Below are 20,479 nucleotides of genomic sequence, written 5' to 3'. Positions count from 1 at the left end.
AACCTCCAACTCCTGGGCTTAGGTGATTCTCTTGCCTCAGCCTCCCGAGTAGCTAGGACTACAGGCGCCCGCCACAACGCCTGGCTATTTTTTTGTTGCAGTTTGGCTGAGGCTGGGTTTGAACCCGCCACCCTCAGCATATGGGGCTGGTGCCCTACCCACTGACCCACAGGCACTGCTGCCCAAGTAGAATGAATTTGAAGTATTCTTTTTCTATTGTCTACGAGATTTGGGCTCAGCACCTGTGGCTCAAGCGGCTAAGGCGTCAGCCACACCTGAGCTGGCAGGTTCGAATCCAGCCTGGGCCCGCCAAACAACTACTGTTGCAACCAAAAGGTAGCTGGGCGTTGTGGCGGATGCCTGTAGTCCCAGCTACTTGGGAGGCTGAGGCAGGAGGATTGCTTGAGCCCAGGAGTTGGAGGTTGCTGTGAGCTGTGATGCCACAGCATTCTACCCAGGGCAACAGCTTGAGGCTCTGTCTCAAAAAAAAAAAAAAAAAAAAGATTTGGCATGATCTCTTTTTTGAAATTATCTTCTATTTTTATTTATAAATATTAGTTGTCTATTTTTTTGAGAGTTTGGAAAAATAAATTAAAATGGAAACCTCGCCACATGATAAGGCATGGAGCATCTCCTAGAGTTCTCGTCACATTGAATGTTACCATTAGATCTGGGGAAACTGTGAAAACTCTGATAAATGAAAACTGAACATTCAGAATTCTTGCTAGTTTTTCTATTTTTAGTAGAGACAGGATCTACTCTTTCTCAGGCTGGTCTTTGAACTCTTGAGTTCAAGTAATCTACCTACCTCTGCCTCTCAGATGCTAGAATTACAGGTGTGAGCCACTGCACCTGGACAGTATTCAGAATGCAAGAATGGGGATGTGGGCTAGAAGTACACAGGAAGAACTTTATTTTGATAAGTTATAATTATGAGACTTTTTTTTTTAATTGAGACAGAGTCTCACTTTGTCGCACTCGGTAGAATGCTGTAGCATCATAGCTCACAGCAACCTCAAACTTTTGGGTTCAAGAGATTCTCTTGCTTTAGCCTCCCTAGTAGCTGGGAGGATAGGTGCCTGCCACAATGCCTGGCTATTTTTCATTTTTTCCCCATTTAGCAGGCCCGGGCTGGGTTCAAACCTAGTAGCCCCAGTGCATGTGGCTGGTACCCTAATCACTGAGCTAAGGATGCCCAGCCAGTTATGAGACTTCGAAGAGATTTTTATTCACAAAGGCTTCCTGGCTTGATGCCTATTGCTCAGTGGTTAGGGCACCAGCCAAATACACCAGGGCTGGCAGGTTCGGACCTGCTAAACAACGACAGCTACAACCAAAAATGGTTGGTCATTGTGGCAGACACCTGTAGTCCCAGCTACCTGGGAGGCTGAGGCAGGAGAATTGCTTAAGCCCAAGAGTTAGAGGTTGCTGTGAGCTGTGATGCCACAGCACTTTACCGAGGGCAACATAGTAAGACTTTGTTTTCAAAACAACAACAAAAAAAAAAGTTTCCTGTATTGCTGATTATAAAGTTTTTAATTAAGAAAATAGAGTTCTGTCTGAGCAAGGTGGCTTGACGCCTATAATCCTAGCACTCTAGGAGGCCAAGGCAGGTGGATTGTTTTGAGCTCACAAATTTAAGACCAGCCTGAACAAAAGTGAGACCCTCGTCTCTACTAAAAATAGAAAAAACTGAGGCAAGAGGATCACTGAAGCCCGAGTTGGAGGTTGCTATGAGCTATGACGCTAGCTATGTGACGCTATGGCACTCTACAGCTTGAGACTCTGTCTCAAAAAAAAGGAAAATAGAGTTCAGCATTTCCAATGAATAATAGAATGTGTCACAAATTACATTTGAGGTTCATAATATTAATTATACTCACTAAAGAAAGAAAATAAGCTAGACATAGATAGTAGCACACACCTGTACTTTCACCTACTTGAGAGGCTAATGCAGAAGAACCACTTGAACCTTCAAGGCCAGCCTGGGCAACATCATGAGATCCCACCTAAAAGAAATGAATCGGCCAGGTGCTCACACCTATAATCCTAGCACTCTGGAAGGCAGAGACGGGTAGATTGCCTGAGCTTACAAGTTCTAGACCAGCCTGCGCCGGAGTGAGACCCCATCTCTAAAAAATAGCCAGTCATTGTGGCACGCTCCTGTAGTCCCTGATACTTGGGAGGCTGAGGCAAGAGAATTGTTTGAGCCCAGGAGTTTGAGGTTGCTGTGAGCTATGATGTCACAAGCACTCTACCGAGAGCAACAAATAAAACTCTTATCTCAAAAAGTAAATAAATACAAGAAATGAATCAAAATTTTAAAAGGGTACAAAACCCAATGCTGGTGGGTTGTCCAGGGAAATCATGACCTTTTACATTGCTCAAAGTAAGCAATGCTAATTATTATGGTATTGCAAGAGAGCAACAGTGATAATGAGAACCATAAATTGTAGGCTGATCGTAGCACATGAATATCTGAAGGACAAAATAGATCATGCAGAGCCATTTCCAGCTATGCTGTTTGTGGAGGTGGGTGCTAGAAGCAGGTCAGAGGACGAAGCCCACGGGAAGTAGTTGGGCAGCACTAGGGCATTCATCTGCACAGAGACACTGACCACTTGGTGGCCGTTGTGAGACTAGGAGGGAAAGATAGCCCAACAGTGGTAGGCTAATCAGTATGACAACTGAGCACAAGCCTCATGGCAGAGAGGGTGAAATGTGCATCTCACCATTGGTTTTTGGTGTGGGGGGGCTTGTCTTAGACCATAAAGCAGATGCAGCAGCGGATGCTGGAACTCAGAAAGACTCTGCAGAAGGAATTGGTGAGTGCCCCATGGTATGCCAGCCAAGACTCTCAGTCTGTCCCCTCCCTGTGCCTCTGTCCTCCAAGGGTTCCGTGATACCTAATGCTCCCCCACCCTTCATTGCAAGGGGTTTCGGGGAAGTCACATATTGACTGGAGGGACAAGAACCCACCAGCTTGAACATGCCTCTGAGAATTGGCTCTGTGACCTCGGCTATGTGCCTGCCTTCTCTGAGTCTGCATCCTCAGCTTAAAGAGGGTGTTGCTCTGCAAAGTCAATGCCATGACATTTGTACAGAATGTATGTGACAAACTGCTTGGCCCAAGGAGGCGTAAGAACAGCACCCTTGCTCCAGGCCAGGGAGGTGTGGTTTTGGTTAGATAAGAAAACATCTGAATTTTCCCCAAGTGACCACACTCCCTCCTCTCAGTGGCCAACCCTGCCTGGAGGCACTGAGCCTTCCTCAGGCTCTGGTGCCCTGTTAGTGGTGATCATTGCTTCGGCCAGGCAAATCTCTGACTTTCAGACCTGTCAGGAGGGATTCAATGTAACTTCTTTTCCATTGGTTTTTCAGAAAATCAGACCCGATAATGAGCTTTTTGAAGTCCGGGAGAAACCTGGACCTGAGATGCCAAACTTGGCCCCTTCTGTCACGAACAATGCTGACCTGACTGATGCCCGCGAGATCAACTTCGAGTACCTTAAGCATGTTGTTTTAAAATTCATGTCCTGTCGAGAATCTGAGGTAAAGGGCTTCCAGGTCCCTTTTGGTTATTAAGCCCCACCCTGCACAGTCTGTTTGGTTGAGTGCCCTACCCAGCTACTTCTTTCCTCACCTACATCCCGATTTGACTATTCATGTAGACACTTGGTCATTCTCCTGCTGGCACCAGGCTGCTGATTGAGCAGCAGAGGGAGCTGGATCCTAGGAGGAGGTCAGGCTCCACCACTAAATCCTATGTTGGATACTGAGGCTAGAGGCCAGGAACAGAACCCACCCACTGCCTCTACATCCAGAGGAAGTCTCCTTGGTCATTTGGCCCCAATTCCCTGGCTCCACCCTGCCCCACACCCTTCAAGGCCAAGGGCAGCAAAACTTACTTTATTTCAGGCTTTTCATCTTATAAAAGCTGTGTCTGTGTTGCTGAACTTTTCCCAAGAGGAAGAGAATATGCTCAAGGAAACCCTGGAATATAAGGTAGGGTTCTCTGGTCAATGGTCAGGCTTCTAAAAAATGTAGTCGGCTCGGCACCTGTGGCTCAGCCACATACACCTAAAGTGGAGGGTTTGAATCCAGCCTGGGCCCGCCAAACAACAGTGACAGCTGCAACCAAAAAATAGCTGGGCGTTGTGGTGGGCACCTGTGGTCCCAGCTACTTGGGAGGCTGAGGCAGGAGACTCGCTTGAGCCCAGGAGTTAGAGGTTGCTGTGAGCTGTGATGCCAGGGCACTCTCAACACACCCTGGAGCAGGCAGGTGACCCCAGCTGCAGCCCAGCTGCTTTTGGATGCACTGGGTCCAAGCAGTATTTAGTGAGGTCTTCGTCTGTGCACAAGTGTCTGTGCTGTACTTGACCAACAGGCCTGTAGTTTTTGAAGCCTTTGCATTAATATTTTATCAACAGCCCCAAGTCTTGCCCAGCACCCAGGCTTTAAAAAAAAGAATTCCAAAAGAATCTCTGTAAATGTTAGAATAGGAAAAATTACCTACAATTCCTGTACCTGGCTCTTGTCAGCTGGGGTTTTTGTTTGTTTGTTTGTTTTTTCTCACTTCCTTCCCATATTTGGAATGGGCCTGCAGACTGGCTACTGAAATGATGTTTAGTGCTGTGCCCAGAGCTAGGAGTGTGTTGGGGATGGTGGTGGAGCGGGGCTGTCAGCTTCTTCAACACCAAGTTCGGATTCACAGGAGCCTTTTCTGTTTCAAACACAGATGTCATGGTTTGGATCTAAACCAGCTCCCAAGGGCAGCATCCGGCCATCTATCTCAAACCCTCGGATACCATGGTCTTAGAGGGAACTACCCAAGGATGGAGCTCCATGGGTCAACACTTTTTCTGTGAAAAGAACACTGACACACCAGTCTGGGTGGGTTTTTAATCACTGTTAACTGCAGTATTTTGTACAAGCGTCTAAACATTGTTTACAAGACTTAAGGCCCACTTCCCTGCAGGCTGACGTGAACCTCAGGGGGTAGCTGATCCTATGTTATTCTGGTCACCAAACAGGAGGGTCCTGACACTACCCAGATTTCCACAGTGCTGCTAACATCTCAGCTTTGGCCCGCAGCCCATCTGCACCTGAGTCCTCTTTTAATGTTAGCACTCACAGCTGAAGCGGCAAGCACCTGTGAAGCAACAGCTTGCTCATCACTTAGTGATGATGCTGGAGGTGGAGATGCCCTTTGAAATGGTGCCCAGCAGGCCAACCCCACCTGCTTCTGCCAGCAACATACAACTCAATGGGGGGGGGGGGCTTTTAAAAATTCAGATGAGTTAGAAGAGGCTTTTTGTCCCTTCCTCTCAAGAAAATATTATTTCACCTTGTTTGTTAAACCGCCTAGAATTTTAGATGTGTACATCTCTAAGGGCCAGTGTGGATTAATGAAGAATATGCAACTTTCTGGCAGTATCTCCGTTTTACTTAAGAAAACTAGCAAATATATAAAAAGATTCTAAGTATAGTACCAAATACACTCAATTGCCTTTTTAATGAATGTACTTGTCTTGGATAGGTTGCTGGTAAACCATTTTAAAACTATTTTTTATAGCTAAAGTTCTTCGCTATTATAAACTTGTCTTCTGTATTATAAAATTCATTTAACTGGTGTTCTTAAAGAAAAATCAGAGCATCAAGAAATTATTTCTAAAATTGGAATTCCTGTCACTTTGCAATTTCACTAGCATTCTGTGGCATCTGCTCCTCTCTGAAGCAGTGGTGGCATTTCATTGCTTTGCTCCAGATTCCGTGTTGTGCTACCACTGAGCAAGTGCTAACCACATTTCTTCTATTAAGGACAATCCTACTATATTCAGCAAAGCAGCAGCTGTCCCTGCCCCCAGCCTTGACCAAAACATTGCAATCAGTCTGCCTTGTATGTGGGGCCACACTCTCCCCCCAACCCTGCCCCCAAATATTTAAGATGACACTACATTCATGGATTACATCCAGACAGCCCCCAGCTGACTTTGGGAGTGAGTGACTGATAAAAACTTAAAATTCCTTCTTCCTAAGGAAAAGGGAAGATGCTTGTTCTGGATAAGCCACATCATCAAATCTAAGGGAAACTGTTTATAGTTAGATAAAAATTTCACTGGGTAAATAAAAAATGAATAAATAACCAGAGCTCCTAAATTACCAATTTTCCAGTGATACTGTTTCTCAATTATGTTTAGGGCCAAAATACATAAAAATATAGCTCCCAGAAAAACATATATTTGCAGAGTTAATCTATTAAGTTTTTGTGAAGTACAGGGCAGCATCTTAGTCCCAACTCAGGCTCCCTGCCACCCAAATAAACCATTCTCCAGTGACCTACCTACCTCCTCATGTGGCTCTTATTGCAAATATCTGTCCCTTGTATAGAATGCTGTTTTCCATTTACCTGGTGGGAACATGAAACAGGAGTCCCTTCTATTCTGTAATTTTGATGAGAAATAGCCTTTTTTCAAAGTAGGATTTCTTCTTCAGCTGTTCCAGAAAAAAATCTCTTAAGAAGATTGGGTAGTTCAAGGTTTGCCAGAGGCAGCTGTGGCAATTCTATGGAAGCCTGGTCTGACTCCTCCAGACTCTCTGGCTTCTCCAGCCCTTGAGCTGGTCTCACCCCCACCCCCAACTCCCCTGGCAGTTTTAGGTGTAGCTGTGGGGGTTGTTACTAAGTCTGTACTCACTGAGGGAGGATTTGCTCTGGTTAGGCTTTCCTCCTGCATGTTGAATTTCCTTCAGCTTTAAGAGGAAAAGTGGAGTAAATATTCTAAGTGATTTAATGCACTTTTACTTGTATAAAACTTTCTGTGATGGACGGTATATATAGCCCTTTATATAAGCAATTGGATCTTGACCTTCAGTGTTGTAAATATGGATTATATTATCTAAAACTGCTGTAGAAAATTCATTTGTGGTGCAATACACTTTCTAATTAAAGCTCTTCAATCCAGATGCAACTACAGTGAGTTTTACTTGGTATAGTTTATGTCACTAGTTGACTTGATAAATCTAGTATATTTTATATCTTGTATTTGAAGCCAATTTCAAGGGATAGAGGACATTTGTCTTTCAGAAAGAACGTCTCCAGACTGGGTTTGGTTGAAGATAAGTGTATATATTCTTGAGTAGCAGGGAGGGGAGGTCTCACTTTGTCTCCCAGGCTAGAGTAGAGTGGCATCATTATAGCTCGTTCCAACCTTTAAAATCCTGGGCTCAGGTGATCCTCCTGCCTTACTCTCCCAAGTAGCTGAGACTACAGGTATGCAGCACCATGCCCAGCTAATTTTTTTATGTTTTGTAGAAACGGGGGTCTCAGTATATGTAATGAAGCCAGTAGCCCAAGAATCATAGTGGTTCTGCAAAGGGGCTGGGAGTAATGGTGGAGAATTGTGTCACTTTAGTCAAAGTCAAGGCCCATATTACCTGGAAGAGCTTCAGGAGTATGAATGGGGTCCTTACCTTTATAGAACACAAGCTGCAGTTGCATGCACTGAAAAGGAAAGCATTTTTGCCCTTCAAACATGCTCACTGTTACTTACTGGCCATGGGGAACCAAAGTTTGCTTTGATACCAATGTATCTGTTGGCTGACTGCTCCCTTTCAACCAATGCAGCAGTGAATACTCCAACACAGCTGAAGTGCAATCACACAAACTGAAGACTTTTAAAGCCTTGGTCAATTATTAAATGTTTGGCACTTTATTAAATTAAATAAGCTTCAAAATTACATACAAATCAAAGAAGAAAGAAACAATAAATAGTTATTCAGCAAAACCCCCCTCCATAGCAGCCAGCAGCACTATGGCCAGGGCTCTGAGTGGTGCTGTGGCAGAGGCCTGCAGGTTGTCATGCTTGCCTCCCAAGGATGGCTAAACAGGGATGCACACTGACCCCTTCCACACCAAGTCTCTGGAACAGCTGAACTCATTCATTACCATCCCATTCACCACCATTTCTTACGTACATGAAACACACCGCAATGTGTATACTAATAAGCCAAGAGCTTTATTGATGCAGCAGGCACTTTACAATGAGCCCAAGAGTGCCCGCCTTCTCTGAGAAGTCGGGGTATCTGTACAGACTCTTGGGATTTTATCCACTTCAAAAACAAAACAAAACAAAAAAGAAAAAACAAGCTCTCCCTTTTACCACAGCCCTTGGATCTGCACCTGCCCAAATCATCCCTCCCCCAGTGCACACAGGTACACCTGACCACTGCTGGCCAGCCACTCTGGTAAACAGTCACAATGTCAGTTCTGTAGACAAAGGCATAGACTATCAGATCCTGCAAAGGATTTAGGAAACAGTAAAATGATTTCTCCCTCCACCTTGAAAATAAAATACATTTCAGTGGATACATGTCCTGAAATAGTTTAGTTGGGAGTTCCTAGGAAGATGGTCCATTTTCAGTCCCTTCTTCACCAGCCTGGGCATCCAAAGTTCTTCTCAAGGTAACATGAGTCTTTTTTTTTTTTTTTAAACAGTCTTTCTTGCTGTAAGAACTCTTATAATGGAGCCTAGTCCTCCTACTGCTAAGGCCTGTGGGGACAGGAAAAGGAAACACGTCAAATGAGACCTGGCTGGCCAAGGAGGAGCCTGGCTTGCCAGGGAGATGGGACTGTGCATCCTCTGACCTAGACCCCACCATGACCCTCTCAAAGAGATTCCTGCAATAGACCATGTTTAAGGGAAGGAGTCCCATACTAGGTGCTTGAGCCCCCAGCTCTTGAGCAAAGACTGTGCATCCTCTGACCTAGACCCCACCATGACCCTCTCAAAGAGATTCCTGCAACAGACCATGTTCAAGGGAAGGAGCCCCATACTAGAACCTAGGGTGCTTGAGCCCCCAGCTCTTGAGAATACTTTCACCAAGCACACACTGTGGAGCTCCTCAAGTTTCTTTACTGGTTTTTTTTCGAGAGTCTCACTGTGTCACCCTGGGTTGAGTGCTATCCTCATAGCAACCTTAAATTCTTGGGCTCAAGCCTCAAGCAATTCTCTTGTCTAAGCCTCCCAAGCAGCTAGCTAATTTTTCTATTTTTAGTAGAGAGGGAGGTCTCACTCTTACTCAGGCTGGTCTCGAACTCCTAAGCTCAAGCATCCATCTCCACCTCCCATAGTGCTAGGATTACAGGTGTCAGCCACTGCACCTGGTAAGTTTCCCTTTTGACAAGCTCATTTTTTTGTCTCCAGCCTGTAAGCCCTGCCCTGGACACAGGTGAACACAAGCCCATTGAGAGCTGCCAGCAGCTGACATTGGTGCCAGGCACCAAGTTGCCTTAAAGGTAACAAAATGGCCTGGCCTCTGCACCATGCAGAGGACTTGCTCACCTGAGCACCAGAGACACCCTCATATACTAAGACCCAGCAGAGTGAAGACTAACAAGGCACAGCACACTCACCAGCAAGACCAAAGGCCACAGTCACAGAACCACAGCCTAGCAGCTACTGCCACAAGGGGCCAGCCCAGCCCTCTCACAATTCAACCTTGAGCCTCTTTGCGAAAACCAATGTGTAAAAGCCTGGTCTCCTTGAACGATGCTCACTACAGCACTGAGTTGTGTTAGAGAGGGCATGGAAGGGGGCTACAGAAGCACACAGTTAGGATGCATGCTTGAGAACACTTGGATGACGACCACAATGACTGTCAAGGTTTCTGTTCACTGCCTCCTAACCCTAAAGTCAGGGCAGGACACACTCAGAGCCAGCTGGAGGGCCCAGCTTCCATTTCTTTCTTTCTTTTTTCTTTTTTTGAGACAAAGAGTCTCATTCTGTTGCCTAAGCTAGAATGCCATGGCATCAGCCTAGCTCACAGTAGCCTCAAACTCCAAGGGCTCAAGTGATCCTCCTGCCTGTTCCCTAAGTAGCTGGGACTATAGGCACCAGCCACAATGCCAAACTAATTCTTCTACTTGCAGAAGAGATAGTATAGTCTCACCCTTAATTCAGGCTGGTCTCAAATTCCTAAGCTCAAGAAATCCTTTTGGCTCGGCGCCTATAGCTCAACCGGCTAAGGCGCCAGCCACGTACACCTAAGATGGCGGGTTCGGATCCCCAGCCCGGACCCGCCAAACAACAATGACGGCTGCAACCAAAAAATAGCCGGGCGTTGTGGCAGGCGCCTGTGGTCCCAGCTACTTGGGAGGCGGAGGCAGGAGACTCGCTTGAGCCCAGGAGTTGGAGGTTGCTGTGAGCTGTAATGCCACGGCACTCTACCCAGGGGGACAGCTTGAGGTTCTGTCTCAAAAAAAAAAAAAAAAAAAAAAGAAATCCTTTTACCTTGCCTCCCAGAGTACTAGGATTACAGGCATGAAGCATCATGCATTGCCCAGCCTGCATTTCTGAGACCCCCGCCCTCATTTCTTCTCCCCCAGCAGCTGCCTCTGCCAATCAGAGAAAGTATCATGGAGCCCTAGTCAACCAAAAACCAACCTCTCTCCTACCTGGGGCTCTCCATCTACCTTACCATGCCAAACTGCCTGTCCCCATGTCCTATACTAAGAGCACCATCCTGTCTGGTATAAATCAGTAGTTCAAAAGCAAAAGCAATCACCAGAGACCTACCAGGTGCTTCCTTTTGAGATGTAAGTAATCAGATGTCCAAGGTCTAGGCTTGTTCCCTTAATTCATAGGCCCATCAGATCATTCGATGTTGTTGTGGAAAATCTGGCTTACTAACCTTTTTTTCCAGACAGGGTTTCCCTCTGTTGCTCAGGCTGGAGTATAGCAGCAGCATCATAGATCACTATAACCTCCTGGACTCAAACAATCCTCCTGCCTCAGCTTCCCTAGTAGCCAGGATTATAGGTGCATGCCACATGCCTGGCTAACTTTTTTTAGTTTTGGAGAGACTGGGTTTCACTATTGCCCAAGCTGGTTTTGAACTCCTGGCCTCAAGCGACCCTCCCACTTAGGCGTCCTGAAAGTGCTAGGATTACAAGCATGAGCCACCACACCTGGCCTGGCATACTGATTGAACCCCGGAATAATTCAACAAGCCACCTGCAGGGTGATGTGTTCACGTACCTTTTCGTGCCACTGGAGTAACACTGCACTGCTGTTTTCTGTGGGCTTCTCAAACCCTTTATAAATGTACTTCATTAACAAGTCAACACCATTTCTGTCCAGTGACTGCACAGCCTGCTCAATTTCACTGCTCTTGAAGTTTGTGAGTACTTTCAGCACCACACCCTGGGCTCGCTCCTACAGAGGAAAGAGAGAGGGAGAGACTAGTGGGCACAGGAACACCAAAGCAAGTGGTCAGAAGTCACCAGGAATACTGCCCAATATCTAATTCGTCTAGACTAGTCAAAAGTGGGCTAACATTCTTTTGTTGGTCTAAACTTCAAAGCATCCCTTACTTTTGCCAGTAAGTCATTCCACCTATTTTGGGGGGATAGTGGTTTACTTGGGACAGGCATCACTATTTTTGATGACACCAACCAGGCCTCATACAGTCCACAGGATCACAGTAGTGCTGGTTAATCAGGTTTCCCCCCTGGTTTTTGGCTGCAGCTTCCCTCTGTGTTCATACCTCTTCACCTTTGTAAAGGTGCAACCACTGGTTATATGAAGATGCTGTTACAAGATGCCAGCATCCCAGCTGCAGGAAGACCCCTTTCCTTGGATCAAATTTTAGATAGTCGTAGTGATGTAGTAAGCACAACTATCTTTTGGCTTTTAAAAGGCAGGAAATCTTTAAAGCACTTAAAAATACATGTGCAGACAAAAGCCAACTTGATAGCCTGTAAGAGCATAACCACTGTTAAGTCCCTCATGGCACCTCTCTACTAATCAGCAAGGGCTGGGCCAGCTTCTCACCCCAGGAGGTCCCAGGGAAAGGTGAATATTTCTTTGGGGAGCTTTTACTATAAACACACAAATCTTTTTTTTTTGAGACAGAGCCTCAAGCTGTCCCCCTGGGTAGAGTGCTGTGGCATCACAGCTCACAGCAACCTCCAACTCCTGGGCTCAAGCGAGTCTCCTGCCTCCGCCTCCCAAGTAGCTGGGACCATAGGCACCCGCCACAACACCTGGCTATTTTTTGGTTGCAGCCGTCATTGTTGTTTGGCGGGTCCGGGCTGGGGATTCGAACCCGCCACCTTAGGTGTACGTGGCTGGCGCCTTAGCCGGTTGAGCTATAGGCGCCGAGCCAACACACAAATCTTTGAAGTCAGAATTTAACATCTGGGAGTGCTAGGAGGCTTCCATGGAATCACTGCCCAATGCCAACTCACTCCCACTGACACGGGTACAAAACAGATACTGTCCAGAGCCCAAGGAAGTCATACTACTCTTAACTGGGCAGACAGACAACCACAGCCCTGGTCCCAATGCCACCACCCAGCAGCCCACCAGAGTGACCCCCTTTACCTTCACGGCTTGATTCTTGGTGTTGACGGGGGAGTTTCGCAAGGCTGCATGAAACGCCCGAAGCATGTCCCCTGTGCACGCCACCAGTTAAGGATGGCTGGGCTAATGCATGGCCACGCTCTCTTCAATGAATTCACTTCAAAAACAGCTCAGTAGAGCAGAGTCAAATTGGACCTTGCCCATACCATCCACCTTCCGCTGCCAGCTTCTGGGGAGCATTACCTGTTTATCATCTATAGTCTTCCTGAGCCACAGAGAAGGTGAAGGGTACCTCTGTCAACCCTACAAACCGCTCCTGCTTCCCTGCCTACAACTTCCCAGTCAAAGCAACTGCCCCAGACAGGTAACCTGCAGTAAGATCTGACTGAACTCACTTGCACCTGCCCTACGAAATCCTCACAGCATCCATGCTGTGGTCATTCTCATCTTCTCATTCTAAAAAAAAAGAAAGAATAAAGGCACAAACAGAGGTTTCCTAACTCTTCATTCAAGGCTTTCTATCAGTTAAACTATTAAAGAAATTAAGATGTGCTCAAACTACTTTCCAAGACCTACCCAGATCAATAAGACCCCAGCTGCTTCCAGGAGGGGATTTATTAATCTAAAAGAACCTTTTGCCAACAAAATGAGGCAATCTCCACTTGCTTCCCTAAAGCATAGTTGCAATAGTGACACTACATTCTCTGCTGAGTTCTGAATACCCAGCACACAAAAGAAAATTACAATCTGGGTTAGGTCCCCAAAGGTGACACCTATTTTAAACTGAATTACATCAGCCAACTTTCATTTCCTCATGTGAAACATTGGCTTCAGCCAAAAAGCTTCAAAAATAGAACAAGGTATGACTCCTGCCCAATCAGGTCTCTACTCCTGTTCATGTGGTGATACCCACGTGTGAACAGACAGGGCCTCCTGAGCAAAGCTCAATTTCCTGGCTTCCCCAGTCTGGGCTCCATCTTAAGCGAGCTGGGTCCGAGCTGCCAGGCAAGTCACTCCCTGCCCTGGTTCCCCAGCTCCTCCCACATCCAAGAGACAGCCCACCACGTTATCTTTCAGCTTTAAAATTCCTTTTCCTCAGCGAATCAAGAACCAGTCTGGTTATCAGTCAAAGATAACCCCTATCTATTCTAACTTGGCATTCCCAAAGCAGTAAGAAGTGTCCCAGAGACTTAATAGGAAATGTAGGTTAGCTCGCTCTTCACTTAAACCTAGCAGAAGTGACAAGAAAATCATTCAGAAGATGGCGAGGGAAGAGCAAGAATAACACAAGTAGTCCATGGAAGCAGAAAGTCACTGCTTCAGAGTTATCTCTCTATACCACCAGTTAGTATAACCACCACTATGGTCACTAGTGGTGGGTAAATCCTTTCAGTGGCTGGGGAGATCTAGTGCGCATGGAGGGCAACCCTGCAATCACTCATCATCTACAAAGCTGGCTTTAGACTCTTTCAGAGAATAGACTGCAGCAGCTGCGAGACCCTGCCCAGTCCTTGCTCTCCTCTTGTCTTTCTTAAGCCCAGCACCAACATTTCAGACCAATAATTCTTAGATGTGGGACCTTAGCTGTGTGTTGTAGGATGGTTAGCAGCATCCCTGACCTTTACCTGTCACCACGTCATGACAATCAAAATGTCTCCAACGTTGCCAAACCAATAAAAACCACAGATTACTGATCCAGAGGACCAGAAGCTGCTTCACTGAGAAAGAAAAGGAAATATTTTAAAATCAACAAAAGAGCCAGGTGCAGTGACTCATGCCTGTAATCCTTGCACTTTGGGAGGCCAAGGTGGGTGGATCACTTGAGCTCAGGCGTTCAAGACCAGCCTGAGCAAGAGCCAGACCTCATCTCTATTAAGAACATACGTCTAGCAGTGCACTGTAGTGGGTACCTATAGTCCCAGCTACTCGGGAGGCTGAGGCAAGAGGATCGCTAGAGCCCAAAAGTTTGAGATTGCATAAGCCATGATGACACCAGGGCCACAGCACTCTACTCATAGGAGGACACCATGTGGCCGTGATGTCACCATGGCTTATGACAATCTCAAACTTTTGGGCTCTGTATTCTCAAGAGTGAGACTCTGTCTCAAACAAATAAAAAATCATCACAAGGTCTCAAGATTCTGTGCCAGGCACTTTCACAAGTCACCTCATTCCAAAAAAACCTTTGCAATAAAAATCATTATTCCATTTTAAAGACAAACCGAGGTTCAGAAAAGGGAGAATACCTGCCCAAGGTCATGAACCCAAGCTTTCTATAATCCCCTGCTGCTCTACTTGCAGACCCAAGCTGCTTGTCTGGTAGCCTTGCTATGTGCCCTCTGATGATGACATTGTCCCATGATACTCCTAGGGAAACTATGAGGCCAGCATAGCCATCTTCCATTTATTAACAGAGGAGAATGCCAAGGTTGAGAGGATATATGACATGCAAGGTCACAAACCTTTAGCATGAACAGTACTGGGTAAGTGTGGATACACAGCCCACGTTCCTTCTACTTCATCTGTGTGATTTCCCACCATGACACACCTCCTCATATGGCCATAGGACAGTCTCTCTCATTCCTCTCCTTGCTCCCCTTTTCTCAGACTCTTAAAAGTTCTCTGGTTTAAAATTCAATGATCTAGGCTTGGCGCCTGTGGCTCAAGTGGCTAAGGCACCAGCCACATACACCTAAGGTGGCGGGTTCGAATCCCCAGCCCGGGCCCACCAAGTAACAATGACAGCTGCAACCGAAAAATAACCAGGCAGGTGCCTGTGGTCCCAGCTACTTGGGAGGCAGAGGCAGGAGACTCACTTGAGCCCAGGAGTTGGAGGTTGCTGTGATGCACAGCACTCTACCCAGAGGGACAGCTTGAGGCTCTGTCTCAAAAAAAAAAAAAAAATTCAATGATCTAATGCCTATTTTGTGACATATGGTAGGAAACTCAACAAATATTAGTTTTCTCCCTTCCTGGGCCCCAATTATGTCAGGATTTCAGTTCTCTTCATCTGCTAACCTCCCTTTCCCTAACTCTAAGAGGTACACTGTCCATGGTGACAAAGTTTCTGACACTGCCAGTAGTGGAGAAACTACTACCCAGTGGATGTGCTCAGCCTAGGCTTCTAAGAGGCCTCAAGGACCCTATTGACTAGGCAGGGGTGTACCAAAACATGGCCTTCAACAAGTCACTGTAGCAACAAGACCAAGGTAGCAGCTGACCAGGCCTTGGTCTCATCCGTGGAAGGAGGATCCTGGGGCAAAGGCTTGAACCTTTTAATACTGACTACCCATAAGCCAGGCCCTGCACCACACTACAGAACCAATCTTCCCTCCTCGGGGCCCTTCCCTTTACCCCATTTTACCAGTAAAGTAAGTGAGATAATCTTGATGGGGCAGGAAATACAAGTTTGAATCTCCACCTTTGAAAATGCATTCCTGTTCAAACAAAGTTTGAAGGTTTTGTTTTAAAGGCCCATTGGAAGAGCACTTCCTAAGTTGAGTCAACTGATCAAACACAGAAAACCTGATTTATATATGGTTTGAGCCTCCAACCATGCCCCGGCAAGCGTGGGGAGGGGAATGCACTTCCTGTAACACCATCAAATAAAGAAAAATTCTTCCTTTGAGAATAAGTCAGTTTCCTGTGCTCAAAATGCTAAGGGACCCAGCAGGCTGTGACAATCACCTCTATTTTTAATTTCCTTTTCTAAGCGTTTGCTTGCTGTGGCCACAAGATCAGTCACTTCCAGTCTTGGGGATCTACTTTTATACTTTTACACCTTGCTTTGGTTTTTCTTAGCTCTAAACTACTAGTTTTTTCCACTGCTTCCTTCACACGAAGGCAACTGGGGGGAGCCAAACTCACTTGTTAAGCGTGGCTGAGACCATCAAGGTCCAACGGCCAAGGTGTTCAGAGAAAGGTGAAAATATGTGAGAAAGGATCAGACTGGCCCTATGTATGGTAGGAGGGGCACAATCTCAGACCTCAGGGCTGAACTAAGGCTGCAGCCTTCATTCTGCCCTTGGTCCTTTCTTCCCCCTAGTCATCCACCCACCCCAAGAAGGTCAGTAGGGCAGGCCGGGAGGACAGTGCCCCAGCCGCCCAGACTGCTCAATTACTAAGAGATGGCTCACCTCCGCCCCTCCCGCCGACCGAGCTAGGTGAACGGCCAGCAAACGAGGGACAGAATGACCGACACCGAAGGAAGGGACAGCCTGAAGGGATGAGGCGGCGAGGTGGGGGCGGAGGCAGAGTATACCCACGCGGAAGGGCTAGGGGCCTGTCGGGGCCGAGGCGACTCTGGCGTGTTCCTGGGGCCGCCGAGGGAGCCCTCCCACTAGGGTCCAGGGGCCGCTGAGGCTGTGCTGCGGAGGAGGAAGGCGCTGGGGGCCGGCGACGAGGGAACTCTGGAGACCACGAGACTGAGGGGACCATGGCCTGAGGGAAGCTGGATTGCAAAGAAACTGGGAGCCCAATGTGAAAGGACCGGGGGTGAGGAAGTAGGGGGGCCGGGACCTGAGCAGCACAAGCGGGGATGGGGAAAGTGGGGAAGGTCGGGCCAAAGGGGAGCCCGGGCCTCAAGGAGTGCAAAGGCCGGGCCGCCGCTACCGAGAAGGATATTGCCGCAGGAGCCCGTCCACCTCGCTAGGATCTGGGCCTGGCTCTCCCGCTGCCGCCGCCGCTTCCTCCTGCTCGTCCACGAATTTGTTCTCGTCAAACTCGTCGATGTCCACCCGACGGAAGCGCGAGGACAGCGTGTTCCGGGCCATGGCGGGAGCTCGGCGCTCACTCAGCCGGCTCCGCTCCGGGCCCGACCTAGGCTCTGCTCCACCAGGCACCGGCTCCGGCTCGGGGGCGGGAAGCTGCCGCACGGCACCTCCTCCACTTCCTCCGCGCGCAGCTGCAGCCCGCCCACTTCCGGGCTACGCCGGAACCGGAAGTGCCATCAGGGGCGGCACCTTGAGAGGCCAGGAGTGTGTTAGACCTGGAGTGATGGTTTCCCCTACATCCCACGCTCTACTCTGTTTTTGGTGGAGGCTCAGCCTTCCTCCGAGGGAGTGAGCGTTTCGTGCCCACCAAGCCCAGCGTCGTGTACGACATAACTGCGCTTGTTCTCCAGTTTCTTCCCTTTCTCCGAGGAACCCCGGGAGGGGCTGGCACGGGCATAGGCCTGGACTCCGGGGGTGATTACTGCCTTGACTGGGAGAGCTCTGGGCCCCCAGAAGAAGCCGCCAGGCTCTGCTTCCCAAGTGCTAGGCAGGCACTTGGAGAAGAAACCTTCGAACCTGAGGGATGAATAGGAGTTCTAACGCGCTAAGAAGTTAGAGGAAGATGCTGTTTTGCACCCTTAAACGCCATCCTTTGTACACAGAAGTGACGCTGTTGTTAAAGAAATGGTGGACTTTAAAGATGTTTAAAGTATATTTAGGGGTCTGACAAGACGCTGACCACGTTTTGACTTGAGGGTGAAGTGACCCCGCACGTGTAGCAGTCACTTTGGTCTGGCAGATGGAGAGCCACGAGAGGGAGATGACTTTGTGGCCACCATCCTCGCAGGAAAGCCGAGGTACTGGCAGCTGAGACGTCATGGCTGGCTGGAGAGGCATTTCTTGGTAGGAAGCAGAACTCTCAAAATCTGAGATGGAGGGAGAGGGTGTTAAGGCAGTCAAGGACTACTCTGGGGTGTTAGGCTTAGGTTGCCTGAGGGCTTTGGTCTTAGCCTTGGGTAAAAGGGGTCTCTTCATATAATAGTCCTCTTTTTAATAAAAGTAGTTGAGGCCTGGCGCCCATAGCACAGTGGTTACGGCGCCAGCCTCATATACCAAGGCTGGCGGGTTCAAACCTGGCCGGGACCAGGTGAACAACAATGAGAACTGTAACAACAACAACAAAAAAATAGCCAGGCATTGTGGCTGGGGCCTGTAGTCCCACCTACTTGGGAGGCTGAGGCAAGAGAATCGCTTAAGCTGGGTGGCGCCTGTAGCTCAAAGGAGTGGGGCGCCGGCCCCATATGGCGGAGGTAGCCGGTTCAAAGCCAGCGGAGCCAAAAACTGCAAAAAAAAAAAAAAGAAGAATCGCTTAACCCCAAGAGTTTGAGGTTGCTGTGAGCTGTGACGCCAGGACACTCTATCTAGGGTGATATAGTGACACTGTGTCTCAAGAAAAGACAAAAAGGAAGTAGTTGAAATGTATCTCATTCTTATTGCTTTGAATACTGCTCATTGAACTGGTCTACACATCAAGAAAATATTGCCAGGCCAGGCGCCGTGGCTCACACCTGTAATCCTTGCACTCCGGGAGGCTGAGGTGGATTGCCTGAGCTCACAGATTCTACCATCCTGAGCCAGAGCGAGACCTCATCTTTAAAAATAGCCAGGTGTTGTGACTGGCGCCTGTAGTTCTAGCTACTTGGAAGCCTGAGGCAAGGGAATCGCTTGAGCCCAAGAGTTTGAGATTGCTGTGAGCTATGAAGCCATAGCACTCTACCAGGGACAACAAAGTGAGACTCTTGTCTAAAAAAAAAAAAATATATATATATATATATATATACACACACACACACACACATATAGCCAGACTATGATGCAACCTAATCTTGAGTGTTGAAGATATAAACTCCCATACTGAGAAATAGGTGCTGAATAAAAGTCTTACAGGTCCTGGAAACAAAGCCCACCTACATTTCAGTTCTATATACCTGAGAAGAAATATTTGTGAACCAGGTGGGCCACAAGAATGCAGAAATCTGTATCCCCAGAACATCCTGTTCGGAAGGAACTTTAAACCAGAAATATTCTACAAGTGAGGAAAGGAAACAGCCCCCAAATAAACCTGCAATGATATAATGTCCCAGGTGGTGGGTGTGTTACTTCTATTCCAGTCAGGGATGACTGAGTGCTGAGAGAAAGAAAAATCATGCAGTTCCTAGAGGTACCTTAGATAAAAAAGCCAAAGGAGGTGTCCATAGGAGGTAACACTAAACAGGGACCTGAAGAAAATGAAGGAGGGAGTCAAGCAAAGGCTGAGAGGTGGGCTGGGCTTGCTATATTCCAGAAATAGCAAGGTCATCCCGGTATAGAAGAGAGAAGAGATGAGACAGGTTAGGGGTGGTGGTGTTAGGATTCAGTAGGGTGAGGAAGGCATTCAGTCTTAATTCCAATGGGACATACCTAGATATCAAAGAAGTAATAGATAATTTGGCTTGTGACTTAAATTTGAAATGGGGCCCTGTAGCAGCTAGTTGTATTGAGGATAATCTAGGAGTGAGAGCCAAAGGAGATGATTAAGAAGGTGACAGCACCTATCCAGAGGACAGGCAATAGTAGTGCACATCAGGCAGGTGCCAGTAAGGGTGATGGGAACAGGTTGGGTTTATTTGAAGGAAGTAAGGGCTTTCAAATAAATAAGGGCCCACAAGACTTGCTGGCAGATATGTGGCATATAAGAAAAACAAGGGTGTCACAAATGGCTTCCAGGTCAAAAAAGATGTACACAGTCCTTAACTCTGATAGGAGTATACACATTTGGGAACTATGACAGCATAGCCCCTATGCACCATTAGACCTTCATTTAAGAGTGACGTGCCAAGATTGCCCTCTATTTACTCTTTTTCCCATATGCCCTCATTCCCTGGAATCCTGCCTCACTGTGGTCTGAGGCAAGGCTCACTAATTAATTCATCCAACAAGCATTCACGTGATAGAGACCAGAAAAACCAAATCAGGTGTCAGCCATGGTTCTCTTCTCAGGTAACTTCCAGATTGGCTGTGGAAATAGCTGCACAAACATTATTTAACTCAGTATGTTTGGGGCCAAAGAGAGGATTGTACAGAAGGCTTGGGACATAAGAGGAGGTTGCTACCCATAAGGGAATGGGAGAAGGGAATGGGAGAAGGTTCCCTGGAAAAGGTGACGACTAACAGCAACAGGATGACAACCTGAAATTTTTTTTTTTTTGCAGAGATAGTTGCACTAGGTAGAATGCTGTGGCGTTACACAGCTCATAGCAACCTCCAGCTCCTGGGCTTAGACAATTCTCTTGCCTCAGCCTCCCAAGTAGCTGGGATTACAGGTGCCCACCACAATGCCTGGCTATTTTTTTGTTGCAGTTTGGC

At 47.4% G+C, this 20,479-nt stretch overlaps 2 protein-coding genes across 2 annotated transcripts in view; one reads left to right on the top strand and one right to left on the bottom strand.

The window, feature by feature from the left end:
• Nucleotides 1–5,574, top strand: part of GOLGA1 (golgin A1) — a 78,468-nt gene extending 72,894 nt beyond the window's left edge. The window contains exons 20-23 of the mRNA XM_012802337.2: nt 2,766–2,825; nt 3,382–3,552; nt 3,919–4,005; nt 4,739–5,574. Of these exons, the coding sequence (XP_012657791.1) occupies nt 2,766–2,825; nt 3,382–3,552; nt 3,919–4,005; nt 4,739–4,819 (399 nt within the window). The 3' untranslated portion in view covers nt 4,820–5,574. The remainder of the gene's footprint in view (nt 1–2,765; nt 2,826–3,381; nt 3,553–3,918; nt 4,006–4,738) is intronic.
• Nucleotides 5,575–7,990: 2,416 nt separating this feature from the next.
• Nucleotides 7,991–17,351, bottom strand: ARPC5L (actin related protein 2/3 complex subunit 5 like). The gene is made up of 4 exons (XM_003785299.3): nt 16,986–17,351; nt 12,384–12,456; nt 11,037–11,213; nt 7,991–8,549 (listed from the first exon to the last, which is right to left on the bottom strand). The coding sequence occupies exons 1-4, from the start codon at nt 17,132–17,134 to the stop codon at nt 8,487–8,489; spliced, it is 462 nt and encodes a 153-aa protein (XP_003785347.1). The 5' UTR covers nt 17,135–17,351; the 3' UTR covers nt 7,991–8,486.
• Nucleotides 17,352–20,479: the final 3,128 nt, after the last annotated feature.

Source organism: Otolemur garnettii, unplaced genomic scaffold (assembly GCF_000181295.1).
Source record: "Otolemur garnettii isolate 467f Iridium unplaced genomic scaffold, OtoGar3 scaffold00014, whole genome shotgun sequence".
Classification (NCBI taxonomy): Eukaryota; Metazoa; Chordata; class Mammalia; order Primates; family Galagidae; genus Otolemur; species Otolemur garnettii.
Note: the sequence above shows the minus strand (reverse complement) of the source record. Positions and strands in the feature narration are given on the sequence as shown.